Here is a 16,690-nt window from a genome sequence, read left to right on the forward strand (position 1 = left end):
TTCTGGTTTAAGCTTTACATATCTTTTTACCTGCACACTGTCTCCTGCTGTGCTCTGCATATTGGGATCACGACAAACCATCCTTGACGCGTTCCCACTTCTACAAAGCACCTGCTGCCACCTACTGGTATGGAGTATTACAAGATTACCCTGCCAAGCTCTACACAGCACAGGCACTAGACAACGGCACATTATTATGATTATTGATTTGTAAAAAATATTTTTTGGACCAATTAGGTGAATTTGCATAATTTCCCACGGCACACCAGACAATATCTCACGGCACCGCGGCACAGTGGTTGGAAATCACTGCATTAAACAATGTAACAAGGTTTTCCAAAATAAATCAACTCAAGTTATGGAAAAAAATGCCAACATGGCACTGCCATATTTATTATTGAAGTCACAAAGCGCATAATTTTTTTTAACATGCCTCAAAACAGCAGCTTGGAATTTGGGACATGCTCTCCCTGAGAGAGCATGAGGAGGTTGAGGTGGGCGGGGTTGGGGGGGCGTGGTTGAGGTGTGTGTGTTTGGGATGTGGGGTGGGGGGGTGGGGGGGGGGGGTATATTGTAGTGTCCCGGAAAGGCAGAAGTTCTGATTGTGTACAGTACGTTGCGCCACATACGATATTTGTGTCACGGCAGCTCGAGAGAGTCATCTGCGTGGGGGTGTGTGGCTTCTTCGGGCTTCCCTTCATACAGTAACAAGGTGCCAACCACCATATGACTCCCCACTTCTTCCACTCATCACTTGGGTTTCATCCTGGTCCTAACACCGTGCGCACCAAGTCTCACTACAAGACGCGAGGTTGACGTATTAGGACTGAACCCCAATTTGCAGTGTTGCATAAGAAGTGTGAAGTAACGGAATGAGCCCAGGAGCTCCCGTTGTTAGAGAGCGACAAGCCGGTCGGATCTTTGCAGATATGTCGCATGCTGCATCACATAATAAGCTTGAATGAGAGGCAAGAACCGGTCTCCCTGGCAACGCCTCCATCTGGGCCATATAACAGGTGGCCAGCCTCTCTCTGTCTCTTTTGATGTTCTGGATGATGGTCGGAATGAAAAGGACACGATCAGCTGTTGTTTTATGTGTGGTGTGGGATTCAAAACAAAAAGGAGGCAAAGCTGCCATTATGCTGGAGGTATATTACATATGTATGTTTTAGTACAGTTAAACAATTACATGTTTAAACAGATTAATTACAGGGATGCTGAAGCAAAGATTAATCATGATTACATATCAAACATTTTGATTCCAAGCAAAGACAAAATACAATACATGTGCACTCAAAGTGTTTATTAAACACCAAGTTTACTCCAAAGCTGCCACAAATGATTGGAGGATGCGGGCACAACTGTGGACACTTTGTGATTTGGATAACATCGGACTGTCTGCCCTGCAGGATGAATTTGAGGACCAGTCTAAGACAATTTAGAGAGAAAAGCAAATTTTATTTTCACTCGCATACAAAACATTCTATCTTGGATTGTTTCCCTGGCTTCGAGACTCTCCCGAAGGACAGTGCGGCGAAGACACAACAAACTCCCTTCCTGTCTCTCAGGGACACACACCTGTTGTTGTTGACTTTGGACTGACTGGCGGCTGCAACAACACCAAGGCCGCGGAACAGAGACACACACACACATGCATCCACAAAAAATATACGCCACACACACATACCCCACTCCCCCCTCAAACGCCCTTGACGCGAATCCCTTAGGGGTGATGGGCAGCGCCTGATGAGCTGCAGCCGTCCACCATAGCCCCCCACTCCCTCCCCTCTGTTGCAAGTCTCCAGTTGTATGTTGTAATATGTAAATGTACTTTGCTATGGAGGTTTTTTTCCCCACTCCAGTCTAGATTGTATTTTTTTACTCATCCTCCCCCAGCGTTGACCTTTTTCCCATCTTTTACGGGGCGCCTTGTGGCGACCCATAAGCGTTCCTGTTCTGTAACCCTGTACACTGTTTGTTTGTCTGATCTTCAACGGGTTTGTGCTGAAAACAAAGTTTTGTTGTTCTTGCGCAATGACAATAAAGACCTACCTACCTACCTTATGTGTTATTAATGGGCTTTTTTAAGACGGATGTGCTGAAGTAAAAATAAAACTTATAATACTTTGTCATGTTTTTTTCTACTCATATTCCCCATGGAGAGGTCCAGCATGTACATTTTGGCATGTAATTTTGAATTTACATTGTACATCTATATATATTGTGGATAATGCATATGTTTAAGAGCTATTTCTTTATTCATAATCATGTTTGAATCAGCTCATATTTTTCCTTAATTTTACTCTGTATACTAGTTTCTCTTTGTCTTCAGATTGCCTGTTTAGACAGGGTCGTAAACCATCAGGAATGTGAACACAACCCCCAAGTCTCTCTTCTTATCAGTGTTGAGAGGGGGGGGGGGGGGGGGGGGGCTTTCTTTGTGTGAAAAGAGTTGCTTTTTCCTTTGGAATGCCAGATCAACTTGGGCTGCGCATTCGTATGTGTTGTTCGAGGCTGGTCTCTATTCTCAAATATTTGACAATAAAATTACAAAATAACTATTCTGTGCTGGGTGGTACCTTTAAGTCAGTTTATATGTTGTCTAAGGAACTTGGGACTGATCAGCGCTTTACATCCCACGTGGAGGAACATCTGGTCAAACGCAACAATATGCAACCTGGATCCGATCTGGATTTGTGCTTCTGATGCATGCAAAAATATATATATTTTTTAACACTGTTTATCCTATTCAGGATCACTGGTGAACTGGAGCCTATCCCAGCCGGCTTTGGGCTAGTAAAGTTAAAGTTCCAACGATAGTCACACACACTAGGTGTGGTGAAATTATCCTCTACATTTGACCCATCCCCATGTTCATCCACTGGGAGGTGAGGGGAGCAGTGAGCAGCAGCGGTGGCCGCGCTCAGGAATTATTTTGGTGATTTAACCCCCAATTCCAGCCCTTGATGCTGAGTGCCAAGCAGGCAGGCAATGGGTCCCATTTTTATAGTCTTTGGTAAGACCCGGCCGGGGTTTGAACTCACAACCTTCCATTCTCATCTGGACACTCTAACAACAAGGCCACTGAGCAGGTCTTGGGGACCAATCACACGACACAGAGATGTCCCGATCCCGATCATGGGATCAGATCCGGGGCCGGTATTTGCCTCTTATAACTGATCGTTGATCGTGATTGTACTCACGTGAACGATTCCTCCAAAAAGGGATGCACGCTCAGAGAGGTACACAATTACATACCCATATTTCTGGTTGCACACGTGCAGGATTTGCACAAATTCCAGAAGGGTGCATGTCTTGCCAGAACACCGGCTCCAATTTGAGAGCAAGCTGCGGCAAAAGCGTCGTCAATCCACAGTGCAAAACCGCTTCTCAGATACTAATCCTCACCACCATGGCGGAAAATAAACTATGTTTCTTCCAAATATTGTTATCACTGGAAGACTACAGGAACACATCAAGGACGGCACAGGGAGATAACCACTGAAGCTTCAATGTAAAGTAGGAGTGATTGACTTAGATGTTGATACTATCGATACTTAGTACATACTTGCCAACCCTCCCGATTTTCCCGGGAGACTCACGAATTTCAGTGCCCCTCCCGAAAATCTCCCGGGGCAACCATTCTCCCAAATTTCTCCCGATTTCCACCCGGACAACAATATTGGGGGCGTGAAAGCACTGCCTTTAGCGTCCTCTACAACCTGTCGTCACGTCCGCTTTTCATCAATACAAACAGCGTGCCGGCCCAGTCACATAATATGTGAATGCAAGGCATACTTGATCAACAGCCATACAGGTGACACTGAGGGTGGCCGTATAAACATACAAATATGCGCCACACTGTGAACCCACATCAAACAAGAATGACAAACACATTTCGGGAGAACATCCGCACTGTAACACAACATAAACACAACAGAACAAATACCCAGAATCCCTTGCAGCACTAACTCTTCCGGGACTCTACAATATACACCCCCGCTAGTCCCCCATCTCCCGAAATCGGAGGTCTCAAGGTTGGCAAGTATGACTTAGTATCAGTATATAAGCGATACCAAAGTGATTAGGTTGATATTTGTATTTTTATCTATTATTGTAAAATTGTTCTTTTAGTGGTTTTTGTTATTGTTTACAAACTAAGGGAGTAAGTCTCTAGATGCAGGAAGGCTTTTAGGGCAAAACCCAAATTATTTAAATCAGGGGTGTCAAACTCATTTTAGAGTGTTGGATCCACTGTGGACTGGACTTTCACAATGTTATGTCAGACCCACTCGACATCCGTTGCTTTCGGTCTCCCCTAGAGGGGGGGGGGTTACCCACATATGCGGTCCTCTCCAAGGTTTCTCATAGTCATTCACCGACGTCCCACTGGGGTGAGTTTTTCCTTGCCCGTATGTGGGCTCTGTACCGAGGATGTCGTTGTGGCTTGTACAGCCCTTTGAGACACTTGTGATTTAGGGCTATATAAATAAACATTGATTGATTGATTGATTGAGATCGGGGGCCACATGGAGAAGAATCTACTCCCACGTGGGCCGTACTGGTAAAATCACGGCACGATAACTTAAAAATAAAGATAACTTCAGATTGTTTTCTTTGTTTAAAAATAGAACAAGCACATTCTGAAATTGTTCAAATCATAATGTTGTTGGTTTTTTTTACACTTACATGTTGCGGTTAAGAGTATTCTATCTTTATTTGTCGTTAATATTTTCTGAAAAAATGATGTGGTAATGTTCATCAGTCAACTCATTGGTGTTAATTTTCAATCTATCAAGATAAAAAAATTATATCAAAATCAAATTACAGGATGTTATTTATGTAATTTGATCATTTTCCTCGACTGATGCACTAACATCATGTGGTTTAATTTGTACATAAGTAGCTTCATCTATAAAGATACAAAGAATTGCTATTGCGACATCCAGTGGAGACATTTAGAACATCTGTTTCTTTCAATCAAAAAATTTCAGGTTAATTTTTATACTTAGAAAACTCTTCCCGCAGGCCGGATAAAACCTGTTTGCAGGCCTAATCTGGCCCTCGGCCCGTACGTCTCACACCCCTGATTTAAATGGAAGCCAATAGCGGTTCTGCTTTTGTATAGTTATTGTGCACTAGCCACTTTAATTTGTTTAAAAAACTGAATGTAGCATTCAATACCACACATTATTTCATACTCGGATTTACAACAATGCTAGAAAAGTCTAAATTTAATAAGACAAGATTTATACAAATGTGTTATTGTGTTTACGTTTCACTTAATTGTACTTTTTCACTGTTTTAATCTCTTGTCAAAGTGTCAGATCGGAACGTGAAATTTGATCGGACCTGAGCCTAAAAAAAATCGGAAATGGTTCTGAGGTCAAAAATGTTGATAGGACCACTGTCACGGCCCGGGCGCATTGGCATGCGCATTCTTCATTGAGCCCCCCGGAGCGCACCTCGGGACACGCCCACAGCCGCTCATATACTGCTTGCGTCACTCTGGCCGGCAGCAGCAGCTGCTTTCCATCAGCAATCAGCACACCTGAAGCTGATGATCAGACCGCCTTCATAAGCCTGCACAACCTGCTATCCGGCGCCAGAACATAATGATCTGTTCCCGTACATGTTTTCTTCCGTCGCCTTGGATTCGAGCTGTGTGTCTCTCTCCCTTGGACTCTCCCTGGATCTCGACTGCCTTCCCAGATCTCGACCCCCTCGCATGGACACGGACCTTGACGCCTCTCTCTCTAGCCCCCGGACCACCCGCACGTATCACGGACCTCCGAGCTCTGCCTTGTCCCTCCTGATCTTCCGCCTCTCGCCTAACACTCCCAGTAACATACTCATTAATTCCTACACATAGTCTCACACCATACACACCTTTGGATTTTGTCACACGTCATTTCCTTATATTATTGTTTATTATATATATATATATATATATATATATATATATATATATATATATATATATATACATATATATATATATATATACATATATATATACATATATATATATATATATATATATATATATATATATATATATATATATATATATATATATATATATATATATATATATATATATAGTCATTATATATATATATATATATATATATATATATATATATATATATATATATATATATATATATATATATATATATATATATATAATAAAACAGCTTTTATGCCCCCTTGTGGTCTGTGCCGTCAATACTCCCTTCTCTAAACATAACCACCCTGCTAATGACAAGCCATTATTGCTTCAAGTATATATCTTGGAGCATTATAAAACTCATATCGGCCGTAAAATGAAAAAATATATATATACAGAATTGGAAATTACCCTTTAAGAGCCCATGCATAAATATAGCAAATTCTCAACAGGTAGCACCAAATCTATTTGTGACGGTCCTCATGTATCCATGACGGGCTATGACAAATAAATGAATGCGTGAGAAACACTGAACAAAGACTTAACACAAGAATCCAAGGAGAAACAATTAACCCTCAACTAGCTGAACTAAAGAGGGCCCTAACTCCAAATCTAAGCAGGTGCACTCCCTAACCAAAGTAGTGCATTCAGTCCAAACAGGAAACAAATGTAACAAAATAAAAGCACAAAAATAATAGCATAAATATTACAAAAAAATAACCAAAAGCCCTAATGACACTGGGCTTAGAGGTGTGCGAACCACTTTATCACTGTGTAGCCTCAATCCACTCTGATATCGTTTTGTTATCATTAGATTTCCAGCCGTTATAAGATATGGTGCTTTGGGGAAATTACATGTTTATGAGCTAATCAATGGGTTGATTTTGCACAAAATTTACCGGGAAAATTCTTGCAAGAACAAGAGAAAAAAAGCAGCTTTTTCACACAAACAATAAATAAATGCCCCAAATAAAAAACCTTCTTGGTAGAAGCCATAAACCTTAGTTTTAATTGATACTGTCGGGTACAATTGTGGTTGTATTACGCATTAGAACTTAATCCCATAATACTATCGTACATGGGAGGGTCAAATATTAGAAACAGTTTTTAGAGGGATTAAATTAAGCGTAATAATAAAGCTACAGTACCTCTCTAATAGTATTAATTCAAAAGCATCTTATTTTATGATAAAGGTCCTGTGTTGGTTCTCATTGGATTGTGTACCTATTCTTATTTATTTATGAATTATATCCTCCCCTGGTTGGCGACTTGTCCAGGGTGTACCCCGCCTTCCGCCCGATTGTAGCTGAGATAGGCTCCAGCGCCCCCCGCGACCCTGAAAGGAATAAGCGGTAGAAAATGGATGGATGGATCCTCACCTGGTGTCCGTTGCCCTTTGATCCCTGAAGACTGCAGCGCCCGAGACTGCCGTTTGGCGTGGTGCCGCAGCTGCTGATGATCTGGAGCTGTTTCTCAGCGCGGTCGGCGCGGTCCAACAGTTCCTCGATGAACTGCTGCAGGCGAACTTTGGCGTTGGCTTCTCGTGCCGCAGTCTCCTGCAGGAACTGGTCGATCTGCGCGACCTCCCTGAGAGCGAACGATACAATTGACACATTTGTTAGAGACTTTACCAGTGTTGAAACAATCAGTCATCCTCGCAGGTGTCTCGTTTGTAAACATCCCCCGAGGACACCTTAGTGATGGACGCTCTGACCTCCCTGCCTCCTTCAAAACACCTGGGAGTTTAACTTTGCTCGTAATGCCTGCAGTGCGACTCCAGGCCTATAGACAAAACAACACTACACCCTGGACAAGGGGCATATGCACACAACCCTCTACCCCTTCACCACAGCTTGAATCCCTTAGGGGTGATGGACGCCTGGGCAGCGCTTAGATAGCAGCAGCCTGCCTCCGTCATCCCCACTCCCTCCCCTGTGTTGCAAGTCTTGTGAATTCTTTATAACTTGTTTATGTGTGCTATGGCTATGGCCTCAGTCTGGACCCCCTCCCCGGGAGTCCAGCCTTAGACTGAATGTTTTTTTATTCACCCCCCAATATTTACCTGTTTCCCACCTTTTTAAGGGGCGCCGGAAATTGGCTGACTCATCAGCGGTCCTGTTCTGTCTCCCTGTAATGTTTGTCTGCTCTTGAATGGAACTGTGCTGAAAAAGTAATTCCGATTTCTTGTACTGTATGTCTTGTACATGTGAAGAATTGACCTGACTTGATTTGTAGAAGTGCACCATGGAACAAGATGAAGCTACTTTGAATGGCACATGAGGGACAGCTGGGAGTGGTGAAGACGAAGCAGCGCTGCCGGGATACTGTGTGGTGGCACCGCATCGACGTTGGGCTGGCACGTAACTGCGCCTGCTGGGCAGTAAAACGGGTCAACCTGCCACTCCGCCCCTCACACCAACTCCATGGCCTGCAGCACCATGGGAGCCCATTCCTCTGTGGCGACCTTCATGGCGCACCAGCACACGGCCGGTTTTTGCTGTGTGTGCATGACTTGCACTCCAAGTGGCCTGAGGTATTTGAGTTGAGCTCCACCAAAACGCCCACCATTACTTTGGTCGCTGGGGCTTACAAAGAGCCATCGCGACGGACAAAGGTCCCCAATTATTTCAGCCAAGTTTGTTTCTGGCAAGGACTGAAGTAGCCAGCGCCACAGGCGGCCACAGCTTGGGTACGGGGCTCACCAGCCAAGATGAAGGGCCGATTTGATTCTTCACAGAGTCCGGCCACGTTGTCTGCCGGTGGGGTACTGGGTGCGGGTCAGCTATCGCAACCACCGGAACAAGCTGGCAACTTACTGGCCGGAGCCACACAAAGTGGCTCGGCGGTTGGGCCGGTACCAATTAGAAGATGGGTCCCGGTGGCATGCAAATCGACTGCAGCAGGTTCCGGCTGTTGTGTGCCGTGCACCAGTACCGACCTTAGCAGCAGTTCTTGAATAGCCAGCTGGGCCTGGAGGTTGCCCAGAGCAACCTGTGGTTAATGACTGCTCAGGGCGCCCTCAGCGGGCAAGGGGCCCGCCGGCCTGGCACATGGACTATATCATTAGAAAATGAAAGGGCAGTGGTTTGTTGGTTTATTTCTAAGAGATGTTGAAGAACAGAGTGTCTTCCGTGATGTTTTTCAGATCAACTTTGGCTACGCATTTTGTATGTGTTATTCGAGGCTGGTCTCTTCAAATATTTGAAAATATAATTACAAAATACCTATTCTGTCCTGGTGGTCAATTTGAACTCAGCTTATGTGTCATCAAAAGAACTTGGGAGTGACCAGTGTTTTAAATTCCCCTTTGAGGAACATCTGGTCAGACGCAACAACGTTTAAGTTAAATGATTCAACGTCAGTAGCATCCCTGCCTCCACTCACAGAGACAAAGATAGAGGACTGACAAGAGGCTTAACTCCGTTTCTTTCCTTCTGCTATAGATGGCTCCAAAAAAATATGCACACATTTTAAATAAAACTTCCTAAGAAAAGTCAGAAAAGGAGTAAAGAACAAGTGATTCAATTTTGGGGGGGGATTCAGGACTTTTGTACTATAAGGAGGCTTTTCAAGTTCTGAATATGTTGATTAAAAGAATTGGAAAGAAGCCCTGTAGTGGTACTAAATGGTCATTTTCAAATTTCCAAAGGGTCATATGAACGCCTAATGACATTGCTACTTGACACCTGAAGCGTTCTTGACAGACAAGGAACCTGACCTTGACTACGCCCACGCACTAAAGCTCCACCGTCTTTAAATATGTTTACAGCGTTAACAAAAAGACCTTCAGCACAGAGAGAGGATGATGATAATCGATTTTTGTCCCTTCCTCAAAGATATAAAAAAGAAATGAAGATGAACAGCCCATCTACAATACAGCATATACGGTATGAAAGAGGCTGATTGATTAATGTTTCATGTTATATAATAAGGTGCAGTAAACTCAGTAAAAACACCCTCAAATGTAAACTAATGTGCAATTACAAGTGAAGTAAAGAATGAGTCAGTCTGTCAGTAATTGCTTAAGTGGCAATAACCCATCTGCATGATGCAAAAATATAGTAATGATGTGAACCATTCAAAATTGGAACATGATGACTCTTACAAACCCTTTCCAAAATATTTGAATATCACAGAAAAGTCTATTTATTGCTATAATTTCATTCAAAAAGTTAAACTTCCATAGATTACAGGTTCAGGGCCCACATCATAAACGATTTCAAGTATTTAGTTGTTTATGTCAGGCAGTGTTGGTGACGAACCCCAAGATGCAGAGATGGCAGGCTTGATGCAGGAAAACATGATATTAATGTTTAAAAAACACAGGAATAACACGAACCAGGAACCAGGCAAACTGGAGACAGCAAACAGGAACCAGCAAACAGGATATCCGGAAACAAGGAGCTAGGAGACAGCCAACTGCAAACAGCTATCAAGACTCCAGCGCTGACTGGAGGGCGAGGCAGGTATAAATAGTAGCCTGATTGGCAATTGCCACCAGGTGTGCCAGAGGACACACCTGCCTCAGGACAGGTGAGGGAAAACAGCGATCAGGGAGACAAGCAAGAAACTGAACCAAAATAAGAGCACTGACAAGAAATAAAATATAAACTGAGAAAAAACTAAAACATAACCAAATTGTCAGTGACAAGCCTGACAGTTTATTTGTACATAAGTTGGGCTTCCAGCTCAATAAAACCTACGAAAACAGGATTTCTAAAAATTACAATACTGTGAAGAAATCACCATTTACTTACAAAAGAAATTAGGATCACATCAAACCAATCAAAATATGGTCTGAATGTGGTGGTTTTTGAAGCTGTGACTCCCGCCTCATTCCACTCTTTCTGGATCTCTGCCAGATTCATGAATCTTCTCTGTTTGATAATCCGCAGAAGCCCACGGTCAGCATCTTCTTCTGCAACATTTTGCCCTTCCACTAGACCAGGGGTCGGCAACCCGCGGCTCCGGAGCCGCATGCGGCTCTTTGACCACTCTGATGCGGCTCAGCTGCATACTTGCCGACCCTCCCGATTTTCCCAGCAGCTTACTTAAGATCTCCGTGACTCTCCTAGAAATCCCTCGAAGAAAATATTTTCAGATTTTCACCTTAACTGAATTAAGGGCATAACCTGATGGCTCTGCATTTATTGTCCTCAATAGGTTGTACAAACAGCATGCCAGACAGGTCCCATGTTGTATTGAGCTTGGACTCGTACACGTAGGAGACAGCAAGGCATACTTGCTCAACAGCCACACAGTTTACACTGACGGTTGCCGTATAAAACAACTTTAACACTGTTACGTTACAAATATGCGCCACACTGTGAACCCACACCAAAAAAGAATGACAAACACATTTCTGGAGAACCTGCGCACCGTAACACAACATAAACACAACACAACAAATACCCAGAATGCCATGCAGCCCTGACTCCAACCCCCCCCCCCCCCTGCATGGCATTCTGGGTATTTGTTTTGTTGTGTTTATGTTGTGTTACAGTGCGGATGTTCTCCAGAAATGTGTTTGTCATTCTTTTTTAGTGTGGTGCATATTTGTAACGTAACAGTGTTAAAGTTTTTTTCTACGGACACCGTCAGTGTAAACTGTGTGGCTGTTGAGCAAGTATGCCTTGCTGTCACTGACGTGTGCAAACAGAAGCTGCATTCAACGTGTGTGACTGAGCAGGTGCGCTATTTTTGCAGACTGTAGAGGGTGCTAAAAGCCTTGCACCTTCAGGCGTCTCCCGGAAAAATTGGGAACGTTGGCAAGTATGACGCAGTCAATCGCCATTCATATAAACCTCGCGGGCCGCGTTAACATTAGATTGTCATAATAAGGTGCGGACCGGGGCGTGTGTTTGAGACCCCTGGTTAAAACATAGCACAAAGCAAAAAAAGCTTTGTATGCAGTGTTATTTCATTTTAAATTTTCGAAAAAGTTATGTGGCTCCCATTGTTTTCTTTAATTTGTGAAACTTGTCAAAATGGCTCTTTGAGTGGTAAAGGTTGCCGACCCCTGCACTAGACTTTCCACTGATATGCTTGGACACAGCACTCTGTGAACAGCCAGCCTCCTTAGCTATGAACTTTTTTGGCTCACTTCCTATGGACGGTATCAATGATGGTCTTTTGGTCAGTTGTCAAGTCTGCAGTCTTCCCCATATTGATCCTGAGACAACTGAACCAAAGTGAAGCAACTTGATGACACCTAGGAAAACATGTGCAGGTGCTTTGAGTTTAGTAGATGAGTAGTGTTGGACACTCAGTTGAAAATATTCATGCCCTGTAAAATTTGGTCTGATTTCTTCACAGTATTCAAATTTTTTGAAAACCTGTTTTTGTGGCTTTTGTGAGCTGGAGGCCCAAATTATGTACAAAATAGTGTTGTCCCGATACCAATATTTTGGTACCGGTAGAGGTATTTCGGTACTTTTCTAAATAAAGGGGACCACAAAAAAATGTCATTATTGGCTTTATTTTACCAAAAAATCTTAAGAGTACATTAAACATATTTTCTTATTGCAAGTTTGTCCTTAAATAAAAGAGTGAACATACAAGACAACTTGTCTTTTAGTAGTAGGTAAACAAACATCCATCCATCCATTTTCTACCACTTATTCCCTTTGGGGTCGCGGGGGGCGCTGGAGCCTATCTCAGCTACAATCGGGCGGAAGGCGGGGTACACCCTGGACAAGTCGCCACCTCATCGCAGGGCCAACACAGATAGACAGACAACATTCACACTCACATTCACACACTAGGGCCAATTTAGTGTTGCCAATCAACCTATAACAAAGGCTCCTAATTTAGCTGCTGACATATGCAGTAACATGTTATGTCTATTATTTTGTCAACATTATTAAGGACAAGTGGTAGAAAATTAATTATTAATCTACTTGTTCATTTACTGTTAATATCTGCTTACTTTCTGTTTTAATATGTTCTATCTGTTAAAATGTAATAATCACTTATTCTTCTGTTGTTTGATACTTTGCATTAGTTTTGGAAGATAACACAAATGTAGGTATCAATCCGATACCAAGTAGTTACAGGATCATACATTGGTCATATTCAAAGTCCTCATGTGTCCAGGGACATATTTCCTGAGTTTATAAACATAATATACATTTTAAAAAACTAAAGAAGATTTTGTGATGCTAAAAAATATCGATGTAATCATAGTAGTATCGACTTTATACACTCCTGTACTTGGCATCATCACAGTGGATGTTAGGTGTAGATCCACCAATGGCGTTTGTTTATATTGTAGCGTCCCGGAAGAGTTGGTGCTGCAGGGAATTCTGGGAATTTGTTCTGTAGTGTTTTGTTGTGTTGCGGTGCAAATATGCTATCAAAATGTGTTTGTCATTGTTGTTTAGTCTGGTCTCACTATATGGCACATGTTTATGACAGTGTTGGCGTTGTTCATACGGCCACCTTTAGTGTGACATGTATGTCTGTTGACTAAGTATGCCCTGCATTCACTTGTGAGTAGTGTTTAAAGTTAAGATGATTGTCGTAATGGTTACTGATCGGACATAGCGAAATCTTGTCTTGACTTTGTCAACTGTAGACCATGTTTAATACATCCCATGTGAGGTCTCTGGTGTGCTGTGGTGTGTAGTGAAGCATGTATAGCTACCACTCGCCCTAGAGGGATGATGCATGACACGACATGACGACGATGAGTGGCGGACTGGTACTTTTTAAATGCGGTATAGTACCGAATATGATTCATTAGTATCGCGGTACTGTACTTTTTCCGGTAAACCATACAACCCTAATACAAATAAACAACTAAATACTTGACATTGTTTAAGTTGTGGGCCCTGAATCGATAATCTATGGAAGTTTAACGTTTTGAATGAAATTATGGAAATAAATGCACTTTTCCATGATATTCAAATTTTTTTGGAAAGGGTCTGTATCATGCACAATGAAACGGAACAACTGAAGTGAGGCCAAAGGAGAAAAAGGATGCTTGAGACAATGACTGTTTAATCCATCTCCTCCTGGCCAAACTGTCACTCCCATCTGCTGTGTCCATCCGGAAGCTTCCACGTCCACTGAGCTCTTTTCAAAAGGCTGGCTGGCAGATAGAAACATGTCTATTTACTACAGGGTCAAGGGTGGTGCTCTTCGCTCTATCAAAAAAACTTCTCAAGGATTTTTATGTCGATGAAAGGACTGAAAATATGACACCCGCTGCAGCTTGTAGCCATAGTGGACCATGTGCTGTACGAACCATGGCCACAATATGAGTCACAGATGACCAATAATATGAACACATCTGAACAATAATTACAGCCTTCAAAAGATACTGGAGGCAACATGTATTGGAATATTGCAAAGTACTTGTTGTCAGAGACAATAAGGAACTGGACAAGTATTAAATATCACATCATGTCAATACTTAGGCTGCAACTAATGTCTATTTTGATAGACAACTAGTCATCGACTATCTTAGCGGTAAGTCAACTAATCGGATTTTGAATAGTGATTCATATTGTAACTAGGGTTGTGCGATAGACGATGTAAACAGAGCTGCCAAGCCTTATGCTCTGAACGTGAGAGTCACGCAATTTAACCATTTCTCACGGGCGGGACGGCGTGGCGAAGTTGGTAGAGTGGCTGTGCCAGCAATCGGAGTGTTGCTGGTTACTGGGGTTCAATTCCCACCTTCTACCTTCCTAGTCACGTCCGTTGTGTCCTTGGGCAAGACACTTCACCCTTTGCCTCTGATGGCTGCTGGTTAGCGCTTTGCATGGCAGCTCCCGCCATCAGTGTGTGAATGTGTGTGTGAATGGGTAAATGTGGAAATACTGTCAAAGTGCTTTGAGTACCTTGTCGGTAGAAAAGCGCTATACAAGTATAACCCATTTATCATTTATTTATTTATCACGCTTATATTTCCCCATTCACTTTTATATATTTATTTTTTCATAACAATAAACTTGTTTCCTCGAGCAAATCTGATTGACTTATTTATTTTATTTATTTATTGATGTATTTATTTGACAGGGACAGTACAATTAAACATTGCTACCCATAGGTAACTGATGTTAAAGTACATAAGACTTCTAGCCACAGGCTAATTTACTCCCTCAATCCTCGACCCCCTGCTTGGACACAGACCCTTTGCACGCCTCGCTCTATTCCCCGACAACCTGCCTGTCTCATGGACCTTCTTCTGCTTAGCCCCTTTGAACTTGTCTGCTTCCTCATCCAACAATTGCGGTAATACTCAACAGCTAATCATTCATACACTTAGTCTCACACCATACACGCCTTGGGTTTTGTCACAAAAAAATTCCCGTGTTAATCAATTTAGATTATTGTTTGTTATTATATATAGAGTGAATATATATAATAAAATACATAGAGCTATACCGCCCCCTTGTGGTCTGTGCCGTCAACTCTCTCCTAAACATAACAATTAGTATAGTACCGCGATACTAATGAATCGTATTCGGTACTATACCGCCTCTAAAAAGTACCGGTCCCCCACCCGTTGTCGTCGTCACGTCGTGTCATGCAGACGAGCATGTTCGGCAGTGCACATTCACGGAGTACTTACAAGCAGACAATGTGTGTAGACAGAAAAGGGAGGACGGACACATTTTAACTTAAGAACTAAAGATAAAGGTGAAGCTATAACACTGAAACGCCCTCAGGAAGAGGTGCTTTAAGACATAGGCTAAGGTCTATCTGCAGTGTTGTAACTACTTCTAAATCACTAATCCTTGTCTCCATGGCGACAAATATAGCACATTTGTTCCAAGCATACAGGGATGAGTGATAGCTATTCACGCTTCACTACACACCAAAGTCATAATATTGGGTGTGTTAAAGAGGATCTATAGTTGGCAAAGTCAAGACAAGTTTTCACTGTGTCCGATCATTAACCATCAAGACCAGGGGTCCCCAAACTACGGCCCGCGGGCCGGATACGGCCCCCCAGCATCCAAAATCCGGCCCGCGGGAAGTCCCAAGTTAAAAAAAAAAAAAAAGTTTTTTAAATTTGTCCTTACTAGTCCATTTTCGACCGTCTCCTAACCACTCAGGTATATCATATTGTCTAAAAATGCATATTACCATCGATAACGTGACATGCAGCAAGTGCGCTCTTTAAGTCAATTAGTGCGCGAGGAATATATACAGTATGTATGAATACATATATATATATATATATAAATATAAATATATATATATATATATATATATATATATATATATATATATATATATATATATATATATATATATATATATATATACACACACATATATAGACACATATACATATAGACACATATACACACATATATACACATATACATATATATATATATATATATATATATATATATATATATATATATATATATATATATATATATATACACACACATATATAGACACATATACATATAGACACATATACACACATATATACACATATACATATATATATATATAAATATATATATATATATATATATATATATATATATATATATATATATATATATATATATATATATATATATATATATATATATATATATATATATACATATATATATACATATATACACATATACATATATATATATATACATAAACACATATATACATATATGTATACATGGACATATACATAGACATATACATATATACACACACATATATACACATTTACATATACATATATATACACACACACACACACAC

The 16,690-nt window shown here is 41.6% G+C and overlaps 1 protein-coding gene across 1 annotated transcript in view; it reads right to left on the reverse strand.

The window, feature by feature from the left end:
• The window catches only part of fbxo41 (F-box protein 41), a 117,751-nt gene that overhangs the window by 43,649 nt on the left and 57,412 nt on the right, over nt 1-16,690 (reverse strand). The window contains exon 5 of the mRNA XM_062027094.1: nt 7,333-7,540. Within this exon, the coding sequence (XP_061883078.1) occupies nt 7,333-7,540 (208 nt within the window). The remainder of the gene's footprint in view (nt 1-7,332; nt 7,541-16,690) is intronic.

This window comes from Entelurus aequoreus, linkage group LG18 (genome assembly GCF_033978785.1).
Source record: "Entelurus aequoreus isolate RoL-2023_Sb linkage group LG18, RoL_Eaeq_v1.1, whole genome shotgun sequence".
NCBI lineage: Eukaryota > Metazoa > Chordata > Actinopteri > Syngnathiformes > Syngnathidae > Entelurus > Entelurus aequoreus.